We start from the raw sequence: 27207 nt of genomic DNA, 5'->3' as shown, positions 1-27207 counted from the left end.
GATGGAGAACGTGAGACAAAATGAACAACCAGGAGAGACAGAGAAATAAAGGAAATACTTTACATGTAATTGATGAAATTCGAATAAATGAAAAGAAAGAGTCTAGAAAACTCTCTGTCCACTTTCGCCTCACAAACACTGGGCTCCATCTCTTGAGAAACATGTTCTTGACATCACTTGCTGTCATGGATTTCCAAAACAATTTCCGTAATGTTGCCGCACATCAATGAGGCTAATGTTCTGAGCTCATCATATTGCGCATTGGTGGAATCAGACAAAAGTAAGACCCTTTTTATCCTTCAGCGCCAGAGACGTACAATATCTCAAGAACACTTTGACAGACTGTCTTCAAATATGGCACAAACTTCCACTGGGAATTGAGGATGAAGTGAAAAGATTTTGGTGGTCAAAGGTTGTTGTCATCTCACCTGAAATCACAGGAATGGCTTTCTTTTTTTTACTGAATTTCTTCAAATTGGTCACAAATGTCCTCTTGAACTGGAGGATTAAGAGCGGTGGCCTGTGTTATTGCGATTGGCAGGCGCACATCACATCCAAATGTCACTGCAATGCACAAATCTTTTGTTTTTAACATATATATTTTTGTATTGCAAGTTGTATCCATTTTGTAGGAGTGCACTAATTTGGCTGCACCAATCACCAATTTATGGCTAAGAGGATTATACCCTAACACTGTTGAGGGTGCTGAACTGAAAAGCACCGATGCGCCCCAAGCAAGCACCCTTCAGACCCAACTCATACCATTAAGACACCCACAGCATCGACGACAGTCTATCAAGTTTTACAAATTGAATGATTCTGACGCACAACGTTGAATACTCCCATAAATATATTTTTTATTGCACAATAATACGCATAGATGAAAAAAGAAAATACTTGCAAATCAATACCATTACAAACAGCTGGGTTTGTTCTAAGCCATGAGAATGCAGAATGAGACAGGAACAGACAGAAACAATGAAACAAAAATGTAAGTGAAGCAGAAAAGGAACAGATGGGAAGGAAATACAAAAAGTGGAGGGAAAACAAATGAAAGATGAGGATGAAGAAAATATAAAGATGAGATGAAACAGGACATTGCTGGATCTTTCCCCTCAGGTTTTATGAGTTTTTGCTCTTTCTTCAATCACTCTTCTCCTTCACTCCATGTTTCTGTTCCTCCCTGGCTATCTCCACGTCTGTCTCCAGATGCAGGCCAAATGAAGCATTCTGGGGGAGACTCAGCTGTACTACAGATGTGATCAAAGAGGAAATTTTGTGTTCATTCACTTTCTTATCCTTGTATACTTGAGTTGTGGTGTTAAGAGTTTTAAGAGCTGTTGTTTAAAGGGCTTGTTCAGTTGTACACCACATCTTGAGATGAAGTTTTTTATTATTAAAGCTGGGACGAGTCTGGCAATGTTAGACTTTCAGCATGAAGTTAACTAACATCTAAGAACTTTTCACAACATTCATTCAGCACATACATGAGTACACATACATAAATAATCTCTTAGAATATGAGAATGCAGCAAATCAATTCCAGCACTTATTAGTCTTCTCACTGTGCTGAGATATGTTGGTGAAAACTTCACCTGTCTTTAAAATACCATGATCATGTGTGTGTCCATTGGTGTACCATGTATTTTCTATGTCGACCTCAAACCCAAAAAACCAAATGCTGTCAGTTTCAACCCTTTGATAAGCACATTTCCATATAATGAAATAAATATGTCATTTGTCATTAAGTCCAGTGCCATATTCTCCCTCGGTTCATTTAGCAGTTGTTTGAGGTTACAGGACGAATCGTAGCTTTTTCTGATTTAATTTGGTACGATCATCCAAACAGGATTGTACGAAAAACACGAGTCTCCTACACTGACGTCCAATTTGTATGACCCATCCACCACGCTAACTTACCTCCTGACGCCCATTTGATGATATTAGATTTCCAAATTTCTAGAGGCAGAGATGGGGTCTCCAGACTCGACTTGGATACCTCCTCAGAGACTTGACTCATAAACGAACTTAATATGAAGAGCATTGGAGCCTTAACTGGCAAGCTGAACATCATCAGACACGAAGGTACTGCAGCATCAAAACTAAGGCGAGCTGCAGCACACCTGCACCATTTGTCTCAAGTTCTGGCTGTAAAATTTTCATGCAAAGCACAAACAAAAGAGCATCTACACACAATGTTGAAGATAAACCATGCTGGATCTGCCACATCAGACTTCATCAGGCACCTGAAAAGACATGTGAGTGAATAGATCAGCAATCCGTAATTTTGACATTTGACTTGAACTTGTGAGGAAAGACTTTTCCTGTGGTTATAATGAGTGGCTGTTGGATGAGATATCGTCGATATATGTTGTTTCCACCAGTCATGTGATCTGTCTGGTCATTTATCTCCAAAGCTGTGATTTAAAAAGTAGATGGTTAAATGTCACACTGCTCTGTTTAACCTGGAGCAAAACAAGTCCACAGACTTGTCTCAACCTGCCCAGACATGGTGCTCACCTGGTAAAAGATGAGGGGAGAGCATGCATACAGACATGGAAGAAGGTGGAAATAAAAGGAGAAAAAAGAAAAGAATAATTTTGTCATTTTGAGAATAGTTCTCTCCCTAGAATGTCATTCTTCACCAGGTCTCTTTAACACTGCCCTTTTCCAGTATGTCATCATACGTGTGTTTGCTTTGTCTACAGCATTGAAGAATGAGATTCAGAGGAATGTGGTGCCCCTATCTTCACCTCAACAAAAGGAGCTGATGTGTGACTTTATTTAAGCGTGTGTGTGTGTGTGTGTGTGTGTGTGTGTGTGTGTGTGTGTGTGTGTGCGCGCGCGTGTGTGTAGGGGTTATACGGGTGGTTGGGTTGTGAAGTGTTTCTGTGTGGATGTAAAAGCAGCAAGGGTGTTAAAGCAGCACAGGAAGTGACTTCAGAAAGGAAGTTGGTGCTAAATTGGAGGAAGTGGCTCTGAGCTTACTTTGAATTGTGTTTCCTATACTGCTAATCAGGGAAAAGATAGTAAAAATAGAGGACAGTGAGATTATAAAAGGACAGGAGTAGGTCTAACATTCTACAAATTTCATTTGGCAGACACTTTTGTCCAAACAACGTACAACACAAGCAAGAATTTAGGCTGGATGGGAAGCTTTAGTAAGTACGACGAAGTGCTTCAAGTTTGATTGGCCGCAGGTGCTGTCACCTAGTGGCAGAAATAGTGCCAGGGTTTTGTTGTTTGTTTCTTTTCTTTCTTAATATATTTAGGGTGGCACGGTGGTGCAGGGGTCAGCACTGTGGCCTCCCAGCAAGAAGGTTCTGGGTTCGAGCCCCAGCTCGGGCACGGGATATTTCTGTGTGGAGTCTCCATGTTCTCCCTGTTCCTGTGTGGGTTCTCTCTGGTACTCCAGCTTCCTCCCACAGTCCAAAGACATCAAGAGGGGACGAGGCTGATTGATACTCTAAATTGACCGTAGGTGTGACTGTGAGTGTGAATGGTTGTCTGTCTCTATTTGTTGGTCCTGTGATGGACTGGTGACCCGTCCAGGGTGAACCGGCCTCTCACCCGAAGGCTAATGGGATAGGCTCCAGCCCCCCCGCAACACTTAACAGGATAAGTGGAAGATGGAAAATGGATGGATATAATTTAGCCACAACTGACAAGAAACAATAATTCAACATCAACAATATCTTTCAACATTCAATATTCAGCACTGTCAGTGCTAAGTATTCCCTAACAGCAGGGTTTTAAACCTTCTGACTCGTTCTGCCCGAGGACAAAGAGGAGAGGGGTCAGATTTAAGCGCCTAGGTGTTCCCTGAACAGTTGAGTGTTCAAATGTCTCTCAAAACTAGAAAGGACTCTGTGGATCTAATGGAGTTGGGTGGTTCATTCCACCATTTGGTGACAAGAGAGGAGAAGAGTCCAGCTAGAGATTTAGAGCCATGCTGAGCTAGGATCACCAGCCGTCTCTCACAGGCAGAGTGTAGTGGAGGAGAGGGAACGTAGACCTGGATGAGGGACCTGGACGTGGAAGCCAGTGAAGAGACATTAACAGCGGGGTGATGTGCAGTTTTGGGCAAGTTAAAGACCCGTCATGCTACTGCATTCTGGGTCATCTGCAGAGGTTTAGATGCTCATACAGGGAGGCCTGCCAGGAGAAAGTTGCAGTAGTCGATGTCCATAGATAGGAGGATGAGAATGAAAGGAGAAATATTTGAAGAAAACGAAAGATTAAAAAAGAAATAGGTTCTAAAGGTACCAACTGTTTCATGTGCATAAGGTTGAATATTACAAGAGTATGAAAGAGGAGAGAGAAGATGAAGAAGGTGATAGAAGGAGGAAAAGTGGTCAATGTGATTTGTATACCCTAGGCCTAAAGATAGGGAGATTTGCAGGGACCTTTAAGGAAATAGAGAGTGAAAGATAAAAACAAACAGGTTCTAAAGGGAAAAACCTATTTTCTGGGAGTAATGTTATTATTACAGGAATATGCAAAAGAAGAGTCAAGAGGAGGAAGGTGATAGAAGGAGGAAAAGTGGTAAATGTGGTTTCCGTATGCTATAATCTTCTCTGCTCCTCCCAGTTTTGTGAATGCTTTGGAATGTGTGGGTTTGCGCACTCACAAATATAAACAAGCAAGACCCTTTGATTTATTGGATTGAAGGTTCCAGGTGTTCTCCTTGGCACTGAATGTGACAGTGTTTACGATATGATTTTGTTTCCATTTATCTCACTCAGTTTCCATTCTACTTTATCATTCTCTTCCTTTAACACAAGTCAACTCTTGAACTGGTTCTGCGGAGATTACTCACTGCTTCATATGCAATTTCACTTAAAGCCTCAATGTGTAGGACAGGACACATATGGCAAAATGTGGTCCAAGGATCACGCAAGCGGCCTGGATCCTCAAAATGCACTCCCCAAAAATCAATAAAAGGTGCTATTATGTTAATAAATAACTATGAAAAATGACTACAATGAGTCTGTACTGCTGTTAAACCTAATTCCAACTGAAGGCGCTACCACTGTCTCCAAGTAGACTGGGCTAAATGCTTTAAGTTGATCTATGTTTACCCAAGTTATGGGCTAGCAATAGCAAATAGCAGCTCTATCTGTTTGAATGACAGAACCAGAGTTCGGATTAATGCCTCATTGATTAGATCCTGAATGTGGCTTTCCAGTGACACAATAAAAGGCTGTAATGCACACAATTCATCAATGCGGCAACTAAAAACAAAATCATTTCAGCTTAGGCCATGTTTTTAGAGCGCCAAGCTTAATAGGGTTTGGCAAAGATGGTGAAGTGAGGGACAGGCATAAATTAGGCTAGGCTAGGCTAGGCTAGGAGTAAGTGTGACATCACCCATCCTGTTTTGACTCCTTGAGTTCGGTGTTTTGGAGCAAACATCGGAATGGGTGGATCCATCTGAGATTATCTTTCTCCACTGAGAAAAAAAGAAGTGTAAAACATTTAACTTGAGGTTCTTTGTGGAGGGGTTGTGTAAACAAAAACCCCCTGTGTGATAATGCCTGTCAGTTGCAAGTGAGGTACCCACTGCTGACTGCTGCACATGCATACAAATTGTTCTGGTCTTTCAATATTTGATGAATTATGCACAAATAATTGTGCATGTTTATCACATCATAAAAATACAGTATGAGAACACATTTTTACTTTATCATGCTATGACTTATATTCAAAAAAATTCACCCCCTACAAACCATTTATTTATTGTACCTCCACATTAGTTTAACTTATCAGACGTTTAGGGTTCGTCCATTAATCATACAGGTTTTGGTCTTCACCCTAAAATGAAATCGTGAAAATATTTGGGGAATATGCTTTTTGTCCCTTAACAAGTCCCCATTTGAAGTTACAGGCAACGTGAGGACAGGCTATATCAAACATGTCGTGGGAAGTCTATTTTCATGAAACATTTCTACCAGTTCTTCCCACTGCAACCAGCTTGAGTTTTGTGTGTGTGTGTGTGTGTGTGTGTGTGTGTGTGTGTGTGTGTGTGTGTGTGTGTGTGTGTGTGTGTGTGTTTTTCCTCTCAAGTGGTATTTTCCCCTTGGAACACTTTCACAGAGTTTTTTCTCATGTGGCAGCTGGGCATTTAAACTACAGTTGGTTTTTCCTCTATGTGTGTGAAGTCGAGTGCAGCTATATCAATGTACATAATCACATATGTACTTTATTGTGTTGCCCTTGTATGTTTTTGCTCTTTTTACTGTGTACCTGGATGTACATTACCATTTAAAAGCACTTTATGTGTGTTGCCTAAACAAGTTTCACCTCCTAACTCTCGCTCTTATCTGCAGGAATCTGAGATGATGTTCCAACCTGAGTCAGATCAGATCACAAGAGTGGAGCCTAAGGTCAGATAACACACACAAACACGCACATTCTTGCTCATACCCAGATTTGTAAATATTCCTATTAGAATTAATTATAATTGATCAAATAGATTGTGATATTGACCTTTCCACTGTGACTGATGTTTGCAGTCTCCACCTCTGGACCTGATTGACACAGGGAAGGGGTTGAAGGTCCAGACAGCCACGCCTCATCTGGTTAGCCTGGGCAGTGGGAGGCTGAGCGTGGCAATCACTCTGCTGCCATTAAAAGAAGGTAACGCACGGGGTCGAGAAATAGTACTATCAGATCAGTAATTATTCATCTTCAACACTTCTTCCATAGTTCTACCACCTGTAGGAACACCAGTCTTTTACGGTCTCCTTCCTTCCTTCTTTCCTTCCTTCCTTCCCTCCCTGACTGCTTCACTCCCTTCCCAATCCCTGCTACTTCTTCCATTTATCACATTTCCAGCCACTCGTTGCTTCATTTCCATGCTTATTGGAGAGCGAAGATGGGATGATGTAATGGAGGAAAGTGATACTTTGTATTCAGTCACAAAGTTGAAGGAATGAGCTAAACCTTCCTCCTAAAGGAGAAGCAGGAGACTGAACACACAAACACACCAAAAAACAGACACACACAAAGCTCAACACTTCTACACACAAATAGATACACACTTCAGAGCACAAGGTTTAACAGTTAAAGCTCTTTGTGGGCTGCAGAAGACAAATCTTGATGACTGATTATTTATTATCTATTAACAGTTCCATGGTTCCAAAGTGATGTCATGTGAACTAAATTTTTCCATCATAAGGAATTTAATCTCTCGGTCTTTACACTGTTTTCAGTGTTTCATTGTGTTTCTATATATATTTCAGTATTTTAATATGATAAACAACTTAATGGACTGTCAACATAACTTATCATAAATGAGTAATGTTTTAGTTTTGTCAGTCGATGTTTCAAACCTCTAACAAATACCACCTCTAAATATTGATCAGATAATTCCTCACAAGGATCATCGCTTCCTGATGGTGACATAATTGTGACGTATTTTAGTTATTTATCGTTTCTCTATCATCAGCAACTCATAGGTGCCCTGCTCCCCTTTTCCCTTAATGCTGCATCTCTCTTCAGTCTCACACACACATGCAGCACACAAACACACACACATGCAGCACACACACACACACACACACACACACACACACACACACACACACAAGTTGATATCACGATCAAAATGGAACTGCGAAGAATAACACAATATAAGCGTTTTTGTAAAAACGTATCGCACACCAGTGTAAATGGTCATATTGCAACAAACACTTTAAAGGTAACATTTAGAAATGATGTCTCATGTTTCCCTGATATCTCAGCTTGACAGGCCCTTTCATTTTGGTGAGGAATGCCAAATATGTTAACAAGCCATTTTTGGGAGGCTAAGGTTCTATTTTTCTCTACAATGCATCTACTGAAAAAGAGTACCAATTTAAGATCTATTCTAAATCTACCCCTATGTGTCACAGACCACCCATATAGTAACACCCCCCCCCACACACACACACATATGTATTTATATACATATACATATACATATGTATGTATGTTTTTATTGTTGTTTTTACCATTTGCTGTGGTTTTTTCCGTATTCTGGGAGGTCAGACTCACACATGCTCTATGCAATGACTAGGACACAATTTTTACCCCACATATTATCACACACGTATGACTTGATCCTTCAGGAGTGACCCGTATAGGCAGAGAAGACGCCCCAGTTCCTCAGGATATCACTATCCAGGGGCCCGGCATCGAGGCGGAACACTGTCTCATCATCAATGAAGGTAGTTTTCTCTTCTAACTCTCTGTGACATGAATAGGTGATATTTTCATGCATCTGAATGAACAGAATTATATTACTAAAAAAAAACAGATTTTTCAAAGATTTCCAAAAAATATAACTGTTCTTATCATTATCTCTTACATAGGAGGGGTGGTGACGCTGGACCCCTGTGGTCACCTCTGCAGCCTAGATGGAGTCCAGGTCACTGTGCCCACTCCGCTCACTCAAGGTACAACCGTTTTATCTCATCTTTTCTATCTCACTGCAAAATGCAGTGACTGTTTATTTTGATTGAGCAAACCTGGGGAAAACAAGTTTTGATATATTGCCACCTGCTGGACAAGAAAGCACAAAGCTGAATATAGGAGATATAGGAACAAATCAGCATGTGTATTTTCAACGTGCGTGTGTGTGTGTGTCTGTGTGTGTGTGTGTGTGTGTGTGGGAAAGAGGGAGAGTATGTGAAGTTGTGGGTGCATTTGCTCATGTTTGTCTATGTTTTTCATGATGAAGTGTATTTGAGTGCATGTGTACTGTATGTGTGTGTGTGTGTGTGTGTGTGTGTGTGTGTGTGGCTCTGGTTGGATTTAATTCATTGTGGTTTGGAACAGCGAGCAGCTACAATGAGTCACAGCTTCCAGCAACTGTAGCACATGCTCTTCTCTGCTATAGTAGACAAAAAGTCACATCCCTCATGTTTAAGTCTTTTTGTTTGTTTGTTTGTTTGTTTGTTTTTTCATCTTTATTTTCCCCCCATTTTTACCACCCTAGTTTGTTCTTTGCCCTTCATCCACTGAATTAAACTTTTCTCTTGAATTTCTGTCTGTAAGTTTTACATTCCACTCTGTTTTACTTCCATTTCCTCTCCATTATTTCAGCGATGATTCACTGACTTTTCCTTCAACTTCTTTTCTGTTTACACCTCTTCCTCTGCTTTTCCAGGTCTCCAATGCAGCCTGGTTACTCTCAGTTAAATATTGACAGGACTCTTTATCTTCCCACTGTGTCTGGCTGATTCAAATATTGACATCGTCTTGCAATGCAATCCAGGCCACCAGGGTGTTGTCAAGTAGTAGTAAGGGTGGAGGAAAAGGGAATTTAGAAAATTATGGAGAGAAAGCAACCATCTTTTTTATGCTTTAGATGCTCTGGGTTGAGTTACTGCAGCCACACACATATATTACAAGGCAGTCTGTAGATGATTAACTGTGTTTAGGAAGTGATCTCTTCTCTTTTTGGGACTTCGGAGCTTGACCTGGATTCACATCAGTTTCACTCTGAACTCACAGGAAAAGCTGGAAGTCACTTGTAGAGTAGTAATGTTTTCAAACTGGATAATAACTAGGAGAAATAAATATTGCAAATTGAGTAACAGGGAAAAAAAACAAAACAAGTTGTTACATATTGTTGCTGCTAATTCTGCAAGTAAGCTACCACAAAGCTCAATTTTTTAATACCTCAGTGTTTTTATTTACATTGCAATAGGATGTGAGTCTTAGCTGTAATCTCCCAGCATTCTGCGAGTCACATACAAAAGAAAATGGAACTGCCAGACATCTGTCTGTCTCTCTCTGTCTCGCTCTCTCTCATGTCCACACATATAATCATCACAGGGTGTCTGCCAATAAGGTTTATGTCACATTAAAAATGCCAGCAGCAGCACAGAATCCGATCAAAACCAAAACAATCTCAAGATCTCATCTATTTAAAGGGTAAAGTTCCCCTTCATTTTTTTTGCTGAATTACCTGATAAAGCATTTTTCGGTTTATATCTTCTTTTTTAACCTCTTATCTTTCTACCATGTCTGTTGCCAGGCAGACTGTCTGGCAAAAATCTAATCTCTTTACAACCACTTCAATGGAGCTGCTGTGAGCTTTGAAGTCAATTTAATCATTTATTCGGTGGAAAAAAAAGTTTAAATGGAATCACGCAGCCAGTTTTATGTTGACATGGTTTAGGGTTACATTGCTTCGAGGTATGTTAAGGGGAGACGAAAAATAGGTAGATGGACAAAGAAAAGCTGAAGGGGGCGGACACAGAATACCTCACTCTTCAACAACCTTCGTCTCTACCAACTGCACATGGGGGTGGAGGCGTTTTCACGGTTTGTGAGTGCGTATTCTGCAGTGAATTACAACCGTGTTTCTTTTCGCTTCGTTGCTGCTTTAATACTATAAACGTCCAGTAATTATAGGCAGTTTTACTCATCCCCTTTTTCTCATAAACAAGAGGCTGCACCCCCTTAAATACGAAGTTGGTACAGTCCAAACTGAGACGACGGTAAATCAGTGAACTTTCTTCCACTCACACCGAGGAGCCGAGATGGCCGAGGGGTCGTCTCACCGCTGATGAGGGAGGCAAACAACACCAGAGAAACCAGCTTGAGTGTAATGACTTTTTTTTTTAGACCTTTATTTTTTATTTTAGTTTTATAGATATAAATAGCACAAATTAAGAAGAGAATCCTCCTCTTTTGACATATGTTCTCATTGAATGGGACGGAAAAGGTTAGTAACATGGTTTATTAGCTATTAGCTTCTTTAACAAGTCTAAATTTACCAAAGTACATTTTTGACGCTCCTTTACTTAACTTACTGGTTAATTGTTATGTCATTTTACATTCTTATTTAATTATTTGCCTGTATAAAAGGCCGTTGTAGCGTTTACCTAACGTTGCTTATTCACTAACACTTCGCAATATCATTAAATTTTGGGACTGTTAGCTAGTAGCTGGTCTGTCCGTAAGTGGTGTATTAAAAGCATCCCTCATCTAATCATTGAAAGCCATTCATCCTCACGTAGGCATTGGGTTTTTTTCTGCTTCTTTGTGTGACCTGACTGGCTTCAGAGAGTTTGTACATCAGATGTATTGAAAAATAATGATTGTACTCTATATATGTCTTCACGCTCTCTGCCCCCTCTGCCTTGTGTTCAATGAACCTACTCTTTAAATGAGTCTCACATGCTTACCAGAACAGGTTGGGACATGTTCTCAATAATCAATTTCTAAATCTCACCATTATCTGTTTGTTGCAAAAGTAGCATTTTGTCATCAGCTGACTTTATAGATTCTCCATGGAAAATTAAAAAAAAAAATCCTGATGTCCCATTTGTAATCATTGATAAAGGGAAATTCAAACTCAGTGCAGTGATGCACATCTGTTTTTTTTATTTTCTCTTGCCTGTTCTTTGTGGGTTTTTTATGTCATCAGGTGTGAATAAGTGCTACTGATTGATACGTACCTTATGAACAGGCAAACATTAGAAGCTCTCACCTCAACTTTGTGGTTGAAGAAGATTTCCTGCACCTTTTGATGAAAATCATGGAGATGCCTTGAGGTCATAAATTAGCTGACAAGTTCACAGGCGAGTGTGACTTCATGTGACAAAGAGAACTCGCCCGAGGTTATGAAGACTGGATTCCTAGCTGAAAACAAAACCTGGCTCATTGTCTTGAGAGTTATAGTTTCTTCCTCACAATAGCCTCGAGTGCATATGGGCTATTACTCAATTTTTCTCCATTTAGCATTTTTATCTTTCTGTTCTGTCTCTCTAGTAGTCTTTGGGACCTTTATTCCAGTTGTAACACATAGATTCGTGTTTGTTTATAGCATATACCTGTTGTTATTGTCCCACCTGTGCTGTGGTTCGATGAGGGATTGATGCTTTGTTGGTTTGAGATAAAACAGAGGGAACATATCTCTGAAGCCTCCTGGTGAGGAGCTGGTGAGTAAGAAAGAGAGAGAGTGAGGCGGTGAAAGGTGAGAGGTGTGACTGGCCTAATCTAGACTGACCCCCTTGAGAAAGACCAGCTTGTTATTTTTATGATGTTACCGATGGACCCTTGTGGATAATTTGTGGTTTTGAGGCCAATTCATACTCCCACAGGGATCCTGTTGCATGCGTCTTTTCCAGGATCCAGTACCATGCAGCTGCTCAGGTCCATAGCAACAAATTGAAAGTTTTTATACATTTGTGTAAATTGCATGTCTGACTTTACTTATTTATGTGTCTGTAATTACATGGCAAACCTGACCAATTGAGGGATAAATTAGTTTCTTTTGAGCACGTTTGACACTAGATCTTAAGTAATTGGTTTATTTTTCATTCTAACCACATGGTCTTAATTTGGTAATTCCTCCACTGATGTTAACCAAATAGAGAAATAGTTTTAGTTTCCCATCCTATAACATTGTGGTAAGTGCGTAGTTTTGGCTCACCCAGATCTACATGGGGATAGCAATTGACTCCAGACGTGATCCAGCTCCTACATCTGGGTCCTCAAAGACTCTGAGGTCTGACTTTGTAGATTGCAAACTTTAAATTATCCTATAAATGTATAAACAGGCTAATTTCAAGTTTTTGCTGTTGTTGGAGAGGGTCTTAACTGAGTATGTTAAGGGCCATATGCTTCAACATGAGAGGCAAATTCAATTTGTTTGTTAAATGAAATTGCATGTGCTCTGCTGTGGATGGTGTGACTTTGTGTATATTAAGAGGGAAATGGTCATTGTGTTTATGTAAATGTTATTTAGAATGTAGCTGTACATATAATCTGTGTATGAGCACTTACAGTAAGTTGGACAGTTTTGGATCTGGGCACTCAGTCAAGCAAGTGAAGAAAGAGTTTACAGGTTTTATTTCCTTGCCTTTGCTTCTCTTTCACAGAGTGCAAGTATTTGTTTATCCAGAGGTTGGAAGGGGGAAAGGATTAGCTAGTAGTTATTTGTTAGCTTAGGAGATGAGAGGAAATTAGAATGAGCGGAGGGGTAGATGGGTTGTGAACAAATCAGCACGACACACTTTAATAAAAGTGGCACATGGCGAGGTTATTGAGGGTAGGAAATTAGATTTTTACAAGAGTTTGCTGCTGGCAAATTGTGTGTTTGTGTGCACGCTACTGTGTATCTGCATGCCTTTGTGTTTGCTGTGAGGCTAAATACTGAGTTACTGAGTCAGAAGGCAGACACTGATACAGGACATGTTTATTCAGAATAGGCCCACATTTCTAAGACATTTATATTTATTATTCCATGAGAAAGACATGTTATTATTACTAGATCTTGCTCACGCTAGCTAACCACCATGGTTATCTGTGTATTTGTGTTTCTTTACCCTCTCACACATCTTTTGTTTTTGCTCTCTTGATGCCACTTCCTCACAGTTTGCAATGACACCTGCAAGATAGTGTTTACCCAAGTATATATTTGAGGAGTTCAATCCAGCTGTGTAGACTCAACATTTCTTGCTGTATTTTTGTTGTGTGGTAACCCCACCTCATCACTGCACTCACCCTGCTTATCCTGAGAAATTACAGCTTTGAAGGCAAAAATCTGTTCTTTAGGAACTCTAAGGCAACGTCTAGACAGACTTGACCTCTTTTAGTAAAACTAAAACTTCAAATTCGGCACCTAACACAACTTTTCGACAGAGATGTTTATGAAACCCGACATTAAGTTGAGGCAAGTGAGGGATAAAAGGGGGAAGAAGAGTGATGTGAGTGAGAAAGAAGAGAAATAAAAGGAGTATGACATTTTCCATTTGGACTTTTTCCATTCATCCTCTCATTATCCCTCTCCTGCATCAGTGGTTTTATGTGACTTAAAGTCCAAGGAATCTGATGTATCTGAAATTGAGCTTTGGGTGTGTGTGTGTGTGTGTGTGTGTGTGTGTGTGTGTTTAGCCTTTAACACACATACTTACATTGTAGAGGTTTACTGTAATGCTTACCTAAACCCTCTCCCCTCAGGGATGTAGCTTTGAAGACAGACATTGGTGTGCGTGTGTGAGGGAAGACATAGTAAAGAAAGATGAATGAGATTAGAGCTTTTATTGGTCAGCCATGTGATTTTCTTTTCTTTCTTACCCGTTATCGCTCTCTCTCTCTGTTCTTAATTTTCCTGCATCGGTCTGCAGGAAGACACCACCATCCCTCTCCTTTTTCTTCAGAAGTATTTGGACAGCTGTGGCTGGCTGTGTGTATTGCAGAGGTTGTGACCCTGACGTCTTGTTTAATACCTGGCCCTCTCAGCCTAATTGATGGCCAGAGCAAACACTGCGGTCTGGAATGGGTGGCTGCATGCAAGTGTGTCTGGCTGACAGTAAAAAATAGTCCTGGTCTAAAGCTGTATTCTGCTCTCTGTACGCAACTTCATATCAGTGCATAATCACTCACCCTCCATCTCGCTCAGTATATTCTGTGCTCATGTGTGTCCTCTCCAGGTTATTCCTTGTGTCTGGGTAAGTCCTATTTCTTCCGGTTCAACCATCCCGAGGAAGCAAGCAGAATGAAGAATATGCTGCCCCAAAAGAGCCCTGTGTCTGCTTTAGCCTACAATACAGGTACACACACACAAACACACAAACAAACAAAGTCATCACTTGTAAACCCTTTCTCTGACCCCTGAACTGCACTTGATCTGTGTCCCTCTTGTCTTTTTGTCTGCTACAACTATATCTCTGCTTTCCCCTCCCTCCTTTTTCTTAAGCACACATAACTGTAAAAGTGGTTGCCTTTGTACAATGGCATCATTTGAAAGGGGAGTACCCTTTTTTTATTTCATGACTGTAGTAGTTCATCAGAGTTCAGTTCTGCAGCTGAGTGTTAATGAGCTTCATGTTTATTGGAGATGTTAGATTAAGCCTGAAACACACCAGATATGTCTGTGAAGATAGAGTTTATTGATTGAAATTAAAACTGACCTCAACGCCGTAGACACAGCTGAGTTTGTGCTGCAGAATTCTCAGAATCAGACACACATACTGTTGAGTATGTCTATGGCCGGAACAAACAGAACCAGTGTAGCTGGTTAAGAAAACCCACTCTGGGCCCTGATGGGAGGGTGTTTTCGATGCTTTAAAGAGAAGTTTCAGTAATAAATAATATGACACACATCAGAGAATTTTCTGGTGAACAGATCCGCACCTTCTCTCTTGCACACGTCCCTGTGACAATTTTAGGTCTCTCTCTAGTTCTCACTCCCCTTGGAAATTCTGTGATTTTACTCAATCACTGTCCCACAACCTACCCACTCAGACAAGACTCTGAGGCTACTGTCCCACCAACAGGGCACCGTCTGGGCTGGATGCTTAGATCCATTCTGTCTTTCAAATTGTAAAAGTTTGTGTCATCACCCTATGATGCTACTACTGGAGCAGAAACTTTTTTTTTTTTTTTGCAATGTACATGATTATGACTTTCATTTTCATGTATGCATCTCACAAACACCACAGGAATTAAGCAATCACTGGTCCAAGCTCGATGGAGTTTTTTCATTTTTCTTGTTCTCACCACCATCAACTGGATTTTCTCTTGAAAGTATTTTGTTTTTATTTATTCTCAAACAACTTCTCTTTTACACTGTCGTTCACCACTGTCTCTCACTTACTTTCACTGGTTTTATTTTTCTTACTGCTAATTCCTGCTTCTCTGTATCACATGGTATAATGCTGTTGTCATTTATTCACTCTTATGCACCTGGTAGACAGAATGATTTTATTTGACAAATCTTGCAGCCATTTACCAAGTTTTCACATGGTTTGTTTTCTTCTCTTTTAGCTGTCTGCACTTAAGCTTTTCTCCATTTACACCTTAATTAATCACTTCTTTTACTGTAACATGTGCACCAACAATATCCAAACCCTTTGTCCCTGTCCTCTGGCAGGGATGTCAGGGTAAAGTTACCGGCAAACATGGTCCAGGAGAGTATGGTGGGAAGCAGATACTTCTCTTGTTCCTAAGTATACACTCCCACAGTTACACGTATGCTAAAACTTAAATTTAAAGCATATTGGAATGTTTTTGTCACCTGGTGCCCTCCTCTTTCCATGGTGATACAGCTGGACTCTGCTTGTCTCCTAAGTGATTGATCGGACTGTGTGAGCGCACCATATTCAGTGGAGTTCATGCTCTTTAAACTCGAAGACACAAGGAATGCTTTCCCCCCCAAGTTCTTAGATGTTTAAAATGACTTATACCTCTCTCACTCTCACTCTCTCTCTCTCTCACACACACACACACACACACACACACACACACACACACACACACACACACACTCACTTTCCCTGCTAAAGCATTTTTACAGACAGCCAAAGGCCTCACCCTTTTCCAGTGGATTTCCAAGACTCGCAATCACATTTGCAACTCCAGCAGAGACTCGTACAAAATGCGAGACTGGCCGGGTACAGAAGAGAATAGTCATGATAGAGGAGAGCTGATGGATGCATGCCAGGCCTCCAGTATAAATCTGCCCATGTATGGACACAAACACCCACTTGTGTGTGTGTGCGCGCGCTCCTAGATCTTATGATGCCTTTCATTTTCCACCCCATTTCTCTCCACCACAAAAGGGTTGACATTTCCTCACGGAGACTTATAATTCAGCTCTGATGTGGACTGTTAGGTGCACCAGTTTCTCAAACAATATCCCTCTCCCACTCCACATTAGGTGAAATCTCTCTTTAAATTCCAAAACAAAACTGTATTCTCTTAGAATATATACACATGGTATATACACGTGTGTGTTTCTCTCAGGCAAAGCCACTGTTGTCAGTTGTAAGAACAGTTTGTGTGTGTGTGTGTGTGTGTGTGTGTGTGTGGGCATGCGTGGTTGTTAAACACTGGGTGGTCTCAGCTAGAACACTGTGATGGCTCCTTTTCCACATAAAGACACAGCTGAATGAAAAATGTGCAGGTTTCTCACATATTGCTTTTCTCTTCCCACATTTTGAGTAATAAGATAATATCGAGGGAGGGATTTTTAGAATTTTGCTTAGAATAGTGGAAAGGAAATGGTTCTAATCAGAAACACCTTTGCTAATCCTTGCAATTTTACCAAATGAAAAAATATTTTCAAGCAGAAGATTTAGAAGTCAGATTGAGCAGGGGGGAAGTAAATTTACCTCACTTGAGCTTTGGAAAAATACCCCCTCACTTTTGAAACAGTAAAAAATAAAAGGCTTCACAATGGGCGGTGGGCCTTTTGAGGATATTCCAAAATATGTTGTGGTCTCTTTCATTTCCCAAAATCCTATACTAAGGAACTGAACTCAAGTTCAACTGTTTGTCTTGGATTACGTGTATGGTTTTGTGTGCTGGTGTGTATGTGCATTCACTGTGTGTATGCCTGTGTGTATTCTGGGTGTTTCGCTGCCAATTGTGGATTGTTTGGGTTGGGTTTGTTCCGCCATGGGCCCCATCTAGGAATAGCTTCAGGTACTCACACACACACACACACACACACACACACACACACACACACACACACACACACAGTTCTTTCTCTCTTTTTCTTCTTCTTCTCTGTATTTCTTTCCTATCCTATCACAGGATCTTTTATCTCAATTTTCCACCCATTAATATGTAAAACATGGATGAGGTAATATCCCACAATATGTTGATGTGCCTCATACAAATGTACACCAGTTCTTTTCTCTTTCTATGTATCCTTTCTCCTTTTACTTGTCCTGAGCATAATGCCTCTGTTCCCTTTTGCCAGTTGCCAAAGTGTGTGGCTTTTAAATGAATCAATGTATGTAATCAAGGCAGAATGTTGTCCTGGAGAACACCTACTCTAGCGTGCCCACCACAGAAAACTGTCTGTCTTTCCATGGGCGGATTTTGCCACCACAATAACGTCACAAATGAGCAAGCATCTCATCAAACTTTGCATGTGTAGTTGAGTTCAAAATGAAGAATGATTGGATGGACAGGTGTTATCTAAGTCATGGTCACTGGTTCCTCAAGTAGCAGCAAGGTGGAAACATCAGTATGTCGATCTGTGTCAGCTGATGTGATCCCATAGTTGCTAGTAATGGAGTTGTTTCCGATTCAAATACCAGTATTGGAAATGCCAAACTGTGCACATCAGCAAATATGCAAGTCTATGCACTGATCTCAAAAATTAGATTAGCCCTGAAATGGGACCTCGCCACTTCCCAGTTAGCTTGATTATCCATCCATCCATCGTCGTCTTCCTCTTATTCCTTACTAGTAAGGGTCGCGGGGTGGTGGAGCCTATCCTAGCGTCAACGGGCGAGAGGCAGGGTTCACCCTGGACAGGTCGCCAGTCCATCACAGGGCCAACACATAGAGACAGACAACCATTCACACTCAAAGTCACACCTACTGTCAGTTTAGAGTATCAATCAGCCTCGTCCCCTCTTGATGTCTTTGGACTGTGGGAGGAAGCTGGAGTACCAGAGAGAACCCACACAGGAACAGGGAGAACATGCAGACTCCACACAGAAAGATCCCGTGCCCAAGCCGGGACTCGAACCCGGAACCTTCTTGCTGTGAGGCCACAGTGCTGACCACTGCACCACCATGCAGCCCTAGCTTGATTATCGCTGACTAATATTACTTACAGAAAGTTAGTTCTTCTTGGTTGCTCTAACACAGTCGCCCAAGTCTGCTTGGGAAGTTGTGCTGTGCATCCATCAGCAATTACTCTTTTTGAGTGGCAAAGAAGAATTGATTTATATGTGTAAAATTAGTTTTACATGACTAGAAAAAGTCAGCACATTCAAAAATCACACTAATGAAACATCCCCTGACTGTATGTTGGAGGATCAAAGCAAATTAAACACAATTTGAATGACCCCATTCTCTTTAGGTATTTGTATTGTTAAGGTTCGTTCAGTCATAATGACTGCACCCAAATCAGACATATAATTTTATGTTTTAATTAACACACTGGGAAACATTATTGTCTCCAGTTTTCACATTTCCTCCTCTATATGTTTCTCTGTCTCTCCCACCTCCAGATTACCTGAAGTTCAGTAGTGACTATAGCCATGCTGTGGTGGGTGGGACCAGCAGTGCGAGGGGCATGCGATCAGCCTCCGAGCTTCGGGACTTGATGGACACCCTGCAGCGCAAGAAAATTGCCTTGGAGAATAGCCTGAGAGCTAACGGGAACGCTAACCCCTCCTACTTCAGTGTGACACAGGTCAGCTGTGTTTATTATTCTGCATTTTACAACACGCTGCACAAGGTCTCAAAGGGTGTCTGTGGTTAGCCTGGTTGTTTGTCTTGGCTAAACATGGCTAACCAGGGTTTACTACATGATCAAATGTGGCTAACCAAAGCTTGCTCATTATGCTGGGTTCTCCCTAGTTTGAGGGATTTACTTATAAGTCATGTTTCTATCACAAAGCTTGGGTGCGTTTGCGCTACAGTCATGCTCTCTGTGTGTCTTTATTTACCTCAAGAATTTGTTTTTATATGTGACACATGTTAAGATCATATAATTAAATGATTAATATCTTTTTCTCCTCTATTACTCTTAGTCTCCTCCCACCTCACCTGTCACATCACCTGCGTCATCCTCATCAGCCTATCAGGAGCAGGCAAGACGCTTCTATGGTGCAGACCGTCCTCCCATGTCAATGAAATCCACTTCCCCCCTTTCCCCTTCCCGGCGATCTGACCCCTCTTCTTTGGTCCCACGCACCTCTGTCAGTCGCAACCAGGACAATTTCAGCGTCAGTGATAGCCGACGGCTCTTCAACCCAGGCTCCTCTCCATTACTGTCTACATGGAATGGCAAGGGCTCTTCTACATCTGTTGCTGGCAGTGATAGTGGCCTCGTTTCTCTACCTCCCTCCTCATCTCGTAGTCCATCAACAGGAGGGGCAGTCAGTATGCCCTCCAGCCCTCGTCTTGGTCGCCGTAGTTATGGTAACCAAGAGCCTCCCATAAGCAATCGAACCAGGAAATACTCCGCAGGCTCTCTAACTGGGATGGTGGGAGGAGGGCACAGTCGCTCACTGCCACGCCTCTGCCCCTCCCCATCCCCCCGTGACAACAACAATGGCCTGCTTGGTTTATCAACACTGCCCTCGCATCGCTCCGATGTTGCTGGGTGTTACAAACTTATCAAAGACCATTACAACAACAATAGCCCAAACACCAGCCCTGTCCTAACCCATAACTCTAGTCATACCAGTCATCACACCTCCAACAGAAAACAAACTCAGACCACAACTCAAGGAGAGGGTGTTGTGTCTATTTCGCTCTCCTCTCCTAAGAACACGTCCACCAACACCAACACCAACACCTCCATCTCCCCCACCGCAGCCCCACCTGACGTGACCATTCCATCTAGGCCAGGTGGTTCGTCTTCCCCTCGTGTGGCTAAAAAACTTAGTCTGACCTCCACGAGCTCAGTGGGCTCTATTGGCTCCACGACTACAAGCCCATCAGAGCTGGATCCAGGACTGGAGCTGTCATTTGGGGAGAGGGAGAAGCGTGGGGTAGGCCAAGAACTTACTGGTACTCTGGGGCTTGGACTCGGAGAAAGGAGGTCCTCATTTGGAAAGGCGGGATTTGAACCTGGCATAGGACTTGGGGAGAGGAGGCAGTCATTTGGGAAGGCGGGAGTGCTCCCTCCAGGGGGTTTCAGGGAAAGAAGAGGGAGTATTAGCTCGTTGAGTGGGAAGGAGGAGCTGAGTGACTACCACCACCGTCAAAAAGAAGAGCGACTCCGTGAGCAGGAGGTGGAGAGATTGGTGAGTTTGAATGTGCTTGCATGTGTTTATTTCTCTCAGAGGACATATTTCTGTATCATCCCCTCCTCAGCTTCAGCCAACGGCCTGTTTTTATAACAGCATTCCGGTTAAATTTGAGGATAACAAAGAGTTGCATCTTATGTTTGATAAATGTTACCCAACTTCTGCATACATACACATACATTCTCGCACAAGAAATGGAATGAATGCCTTTCTTCACACTAACCTCTTCCTTGTCCTCTCAGACATACTCTCCCAGGGAACTTAAAACACACACACATACACACACTGAGTGAAGCTCACCACTAGACCAATGTCTCTGGCAGCAAGCCCATACTAACAGGACTATTCTTAACCCCGAGCTTGGATTTAGTGTGTGTTAACGTGTGCGTATGAGTGATGCATGTTTGTGTCAATCATCTGGAGGTCCGCCCAGTGTGGTCAGACCACTAAATAACCACAGAACACATCAGTCAAATGTTGGATACAGATTAGAGACCAGAGTTATAGAGTAGCAGGTGGATAAAAACACAGATGCTCAATGTATAATAACAGCTGGACACAATTCTATAAGTCCTTTTCTCATAATGTGTCTCTCTTGTTAGGCGTTGTACTATTGTCGCGTTAACTCTGGGAGATATTTTTTTTCTTGCGACAGCGGAGTTCAAATGAACAAGCTTAACATTAGATTTCAAGTAGCCTATGGAGTATAGTTCTCAGGTAAAGGAAAAACAGTGGAAGAACTGATTATAAAGGCAAGTTGCTCTTTAACCACCATTAAGATGAAACATTTACTTCATTTCATTAGTTCTGTATTTTAGGTGTTTGGAAAACTTATCAATTAGGGTATGTTAATAATCATTAATTAATGCTTTTTTTGAGTGTAAAATTGAGTAAGCATTACTTAAGCATCATCCTTCCTAATCCAACCCCAACCTTTCCATTTTTCAATCCATCTTTGTTGTTACCCATAAAGTTAACCAACATCATTGCTAATGATTATGAGATGCATTAGTTAACTATTAGCTACGGGTTAATTCAGGACAAGTGTTACCCATGTTATTTTCTTCATCAGATCTTTTTAATTCTCAGACAGTAGTCCCCTATCACTCTTTATAAGATAATGCAACCAAATGTGCTGGGTTTTCTATTAATATTTGAAAACAGTTTATTATTTGTAAATATATATTTGAACAGTAGGTTCAGAATTATAGATATTAGAATTTTAAAGATTTATCTTATAAAGTAGGGCAGCACGGTGGTGCAGTGGTTAGCACTGTCACCTCACAGCTAGAAGGTTACGGGAGTTTGTGTGTTCTCTCTGTTCCTGTGTGGGTTCTCTCTGGTACTCCAGATTTCCCACAGTCCAAAGACATCAAGAGGGGACGAGGCTAATTGAATAAAATTGAATTGACCGTAGGTGAAGCTGTGAGAGTGAATGGTTGTCTGTCTTTACGTGTTGGCCCTGCGATGGATTGGCAGCCCATCCAGGGTGAACCCCCCCTCACCGCCTCTGGGATAGGCTCCAGCCCCCCCGCAACCCTTAAGAGGATAAGCGGTAGAAAATGGATGGATGGATTTAATCAAGTCAGAAAATCTGTATATCCAAGACGGAACTGTTAGGAAAGTATCTTCCTTGTCTTTGCTTACTCTGCCATCTGGTGGTTTTAAAGTGAACATGCACTTCATCCTTGCAAAGATGGACCCACCGGAAGGTTTTTCATTGGATTTGGTTAAAAAAAACCAATGCTCTCTGTTTCACGACAAGAGAGTAGAATGATTTTCTTTCAGTGTTCCTTTTTCAGTCCACTACATACCAGAGCATCAACTTATATTTCCTCCATTGCTTCCTCTCTTTCTCTTTCCTCACTCTCTTCTTTTGTTTTCCTGTTTTGACTGTTTAATCACTCTCTCCTTTTCCCTTTTCCCCCTTTCCTGTTGCTACACATCTGACAGCTGATAACTGTATGCACACAACAGTAGCTTGTGTCTGTAAAAGTAGAACAAAGTGACAAAATCATACTTTAGTTTCAGTTTCTGGTTCACATTATACTTAATATTTGGAATGTATAGATTTGTTTGTTTGGATTAATTCTCACACAAGAAAATTTGTATCATGCTGAGCATTTCACACAAGAATAAGTTTCCTAAGTTTTTTCCTTAGTGGCAGGACAAGCAATGGTATTCCTGATAGAGTCATAGCTTGTTGTTATACACACTTCCGATTATAGTTGACAGCTGTCCACAGAATTAACACATGCGCACGCGCACACATACACACACCTCTGTCCCACATCCCCACATTCCTTTTCTCCTTCTTTCCCTTCCTAATATTACTTGATCAGGCTTGTGGCTTAAATTCTCTCTCTCTCTCTCTCTCTCTCTCTCTCTCTCTCTCTCTCTCTCGACCCTTTGCTTAAGAGGGGTATTTTGACTCATTGCAGCCCCTGTATCTCACACCCTGTAGCTGTGTTTCAGACAGCGATAACTATGTCAAGGAAAACTGGAGCAGTTGGGATTTTCTATTATAAGATAAATAGTATACAAAAGATATGCCAAACTGTTTTTGTTGTTGTTGTTGTCGTTTTTTTTTTTTTTTTTTTTTACAAAATTAGTAGTTTTTAGCCACAGGGTTTAATCTTTGCTATGCTTCCACAGGTAATCTGAACGTGTGGTTGTTTTGAATATTTCAAAGTTGATTGATAATTTCGGGGGAAGTTCTACTCATGCTTTTCCAAATTTTTTGAGTTACTAAAGAACTGTATTTCATATTCCCATTGTAACTTGCAAGCACCCCTTCGCTGACTGGAGCATGTGTTGCTTACAGGAACGGCAGCGCCTGGAAACCATCCTGTCTTTATGTTCCGAGCTGGGCAGGGCTGAAAGGGATGGAGGTGGCACAGTTACAAACCCGGCATCTGCTGTGGCGGATCTCCAAAAGATCAACCAGGAGCTTGAGAAACTCCAACTAAATGATGATGAGGATGACACACCATCCGTTTTTTCAGACTCTTCATTTGTTAACGGATCAACAGGAAATGGGCTAATGACCTCTCCAGGATCAGAGAATGGCTACTATGATGATGATCTACAGGTACGACGGAGGTGCAGCAGTGGTACCCGAGACAACCGAGCAGAATCGCCTGCCGTCAGTCTGCGAAGCTTTGCCCCTTCACCCTCACCACGCTCTCTGAGAACCAATGAGGTATAAGAATGGATACTTAATGACTTTTACCAACTTGAACTCTTAATTGGTAGGAACCTTCTTGTCACTGCTGATGAGACATTTGTGAAATTACTTTAACGTCTTTCGAGAGAAGAAAGAGGGACCAAAGTTTGCTCAATGGGTGAATAAGTATGCAGAGAAAGTGAATTTTAACTTCATCGGTACTAATGTTGTGTAAAGTGTAATTCTGTCATTAAACTGCAATATTTATGGTTCCACAGGTTCAGCTGTGCATCCATAGTCCCTTAAAGGTGACAAAGAATTCTATATCATTATAGTAGGTGATGTACTCTCAAAATTATGCATGAAAGGAATACAGTGCTGTGTAGTAACAGCTTTGACATCGGCCAGCTGTAAAGATTAATAAGGCTTAATGTGGAAATGTGTTTATGCTCCCTGTTCTATCTGGAAAACATGAGAGTGATCACACCTAATACTCTTAGTATCAACATTCACAACCTTCATGCAAACAGATGGCAGATATTTACAGCCCATTTAGTAAGTTAGAGCGAGCTAAGTGTTACAGTTTGGAATTGGCAGCTGGTGTTTGCATGTGTGGGTGTTTGTGTGCTTGTGTCCTGTCTACAATTGTTTGTTGTGAAAGAGAAGTGTTTCAACTGGGGGGCATGTTTTCCTGGGGCAGCACAAGGGACTTGTAGAGAAGGAGGTATGAGTTACAGTTAATGCTCAAACATTTACACCATCTGTGTGTCGGTCAAAAAATGAACATGAAGTTATGGTATGCACATTTTTAGATAGAGGGCAGCATGGCTTGGAGGTAGAGTGGCCGTCTAGCAACTGAAGGGTCACTGGTTCGATCCTCACTTCCCCCTAGTCAAAGTATCCTTGAGCAAGATACTGAGCCCCTAATTACTCCTGACAGCCCTGCGATGGACTGGCGACCCATCTAGGATGAACCCTGCCTCTCGCCCAATGTCAGCTGGGATAGAATCCAGCCCCCTCCCCACGACCTTTACAGAGAAGCGGTATAGAAAATGGATGGATGGATGGATTTTTAGATAGACTGAGAACTGGATATTATAATCTGTGCTGTAAAAAAAAAGTCCTTTGACGATAAAAGACTCTTCAAATAACTCCAAAACTTGTCAGGGTAACATCAAATTTTTAAGCTCCCTTTGACATAAAAGTAATCGTCATCGTAGTCATCTTTGACTGTTAACCATTAGGTAATTTGCAAACTGGAACTGCTAACATTTTGTCAGGCATCACATTTTTTATAATTAAAAAAATGTAACCAAATAAAAATCAAATAGGCTGAAATTAACTCGCTGAGTCAATGATTTTTTACATCCTGTTGAAGTGTTATGGGAGGTGTAGTATCAAATCTAAGAGCATGAATATTCCCAAAATTGAAGTAAGAGCTTTTTTGTGAACTTATGGTGAAACTAAACAATGGTAGTATATGTTATAAACTATTAGTACATCTATTTGTCTTCATGTGACCTTTGTATTTGTCTGGTGGTGATTATTATTGCTATGATCCTTCCATGTTGGTTATGATAGCAGTTATTGATGAACAATCAGTCAGTCGACTAAATGTGTTTATGATTTTGTCACCAGGTACAAGACGATGCACTCCGCCGCAGAGGACAGGAAACAAGACCTTCAGAGGAGGAAGTGAGGCGTGTGGAAGAGGAGAGGATTCAGGTTCTGAACAACATGGAAGAGCTGGAGCAAAAGATTAAAGAGCTGGACAACCAAATGGAGGAATCATCACGAGAGGTAGCTGGATAAGTTTAAATTTTTAGATAATTTCTGGTTTTTACATCAGTTGAAATATTTTTTTTTAGGTTTAATTTCTAATGAATGTTGCTTGGTGCATCTTTTAATAAGTGAGACATTGTAAACACCAGGGACAGCTGTAGAAATATGCTGGTAATGATAATGGACACCAATCTTTAAAATTATGTTTATGTTTATTTACTTACCCAAGGTGGAAGTAGAGCGGGCTCTGGTGGAGGCGGAACAAGAGTCGGAGCAAGCTGCCCTCCAACAGGAAAAAGACGCGCTGGAAGCACTTCACAACAAGATAGCTGACCTAGAGACCAAGTCTCAACAAGAAAAAGAGAAGGTAATTTCCAGTTTTTCCTCAGTGTAATAACAATGCCATGAAATGAGAGAAATACTCTTCGAGTGGCCAACATGGAGACCAATCCTGAGAAATAACAGGTACTGTAGGAAGGAGTTCAAATGCTATTGAGACAGCACTGGAAGATGAGAGGACTGTTGTGACGTGTCATGTTGAGACAGTCTAAGATTTTTCATCATGCATCTTCAAATCATTTGAATTTTTTAGATATTAGCAATCAAGCAAATGGGAGCTAGATAATAGAAAACAATTTATATTTGTGCATTTTCACATTATCATCTTATGTTCATGGGACTGAAAAGGCACATGCATTTCCCTTCCCATGGTAAATACATGCTACTCAAAGACTCTCATACATGTAGAGGTCATGTGACTAACTGGAAGGTGTTAATCCTTCTCATGCTGTCTCTGGTCCAAATATATATCTGCTAATACTAGCCTGGGTATAGCGGTCACCAAGCGATCCTATCTTTCACATACACTGCTGCAGGGGCAGTGTGAGTGTGAGTAAGCTTATGTGTGTCTACTTTTATATCAATATTGACAAGACGGGGAAATGGAAGTGGATCAACGATAGTTGTATGTGCGTGCACATCTCAGTATTGAGCACAACAATCCCCCATCCTGATAAAGGGAGAGTGAGACAGAAGTCAGACTTCGATATTTGTTGAGCAAGTGAAGCTGAGTGCCTGTACAGGTTTTGGGGTGCCTGTGTATGTTGTGGAATTTCAAGAGAGGATCATCGGTGTTTTCGGTTACACCCATCTTAGTCATTCCGTATCACCCTTCTCTCCCTCATACCCACCGTCCCTTCCATCACACTCCTCAGTCAAACAGTAAGTGGCAGGAGGCCAAACTCATGAAACCTTTCATACCATCTCCCTGCCCTCTCAATAACTCCCCAGTTCTCCATCCTGAAATAGATTTGATTTCTACAGCTTATTCCCCGCTTCCTCAGCACTAATCCTGCTGACCTGGTCACCAACGTAACTAACTGTGGCTCCCCAGTCCCACTAACGCTGCCATCCTCTCTCTGTCCTTGTGTTTGTGTTTGTGTGTGTGTGTGTGTGTGTGTGTGTGTGTGTGTATACACGTACACATGTGTCTTTGCCTCTATACATACACATAATCAACTGTGTACACTGCGC

General features: G+C 41.3%; 1 protein-coding gene and 1 long non-coding RNA gene across 12 annotated transcripts in view; both read left to right on the top strand.

Moving 5' to 3' along the window:
• Window positions 1-27207, top strand: part of phldb2b (pleckstrin homology-like domain, family B, member 2b) — a 42576-nt gene that overhangs the window by 3346 nt on the left and 12023 nt on the right. For 8 of the 11 annotated variants that reach the window (XM_086191155.1, XM_086191156.1, XM_086191154.1 and 5 more), the window contains exons 2-11: window positions 6330-6386; window positions 6516-6639; window positions 8112-8210; window positions 8355-8438; window positions 14433-14552; window positions 18978-19162; window positions 19503-20723; window positions 23551-23928; window positions 25531-25692; window positions 25904-26041. In XM_086191155.1, the coding sequence (XP_086047281.1) occupies window positions 6330-6386; window positions 6516-6639; window positions 8112-8210; window positions 8355-8438; window positions 14433-14552; window positions 18978-19162; window positions 19503-20723; window positions 23551-23928; window positions 25531-25692; window positions 25904-26041 (2568 nt within the window). Of the gene's footprint in view, window positions 1-6329; window positions 6387-6515; window positions 6640-8111; window positions 8211-8354; window positions 8439-10493; window positions 10718-11821; window positions 11937-14432; window positions 14553-18977; window positions 19163-19502; window positions 20724-23550; window positions 23929-25530; window positions 25693-25903; window positions 26042-27207 lie in introns of those variants that run through there. The other 3 variants (XM_086191162.1, XM_086191163.1, XM_086191161.1) reach the window with 3 other exon arrangements.
• On the top strand, window positions 23987-25355 carry LOC147241784 (uncharacterized). The gene is made up of 3 exons (XR_015110855.1): window positions 23987-24070; window positions 24171-24200; window positions 24705-25355. It is a non-coding gene; the product is annotated as an uncharacterized LOC147241784 (long non-coding RNA).

This window comes from Aulostomus chinensis, chromosome 21, assembly GCF_037954235.1.
Source record: "Aulostomus chinensis isolate RoL2024-O1b breed Wild chromosome 21, RoL_Achi_v1.0, whole genome shotgun sequence".
Lineage (NCBI taxonomy): Eukaryota > Metazoa > Chordata > Actinopteri > Syngnathiformes > Aulostomidae > Aulostomus > Aulostomus chinensis.
This window is presented reverse-complemented; position numbering and strand designations above follow the sequence as displayed.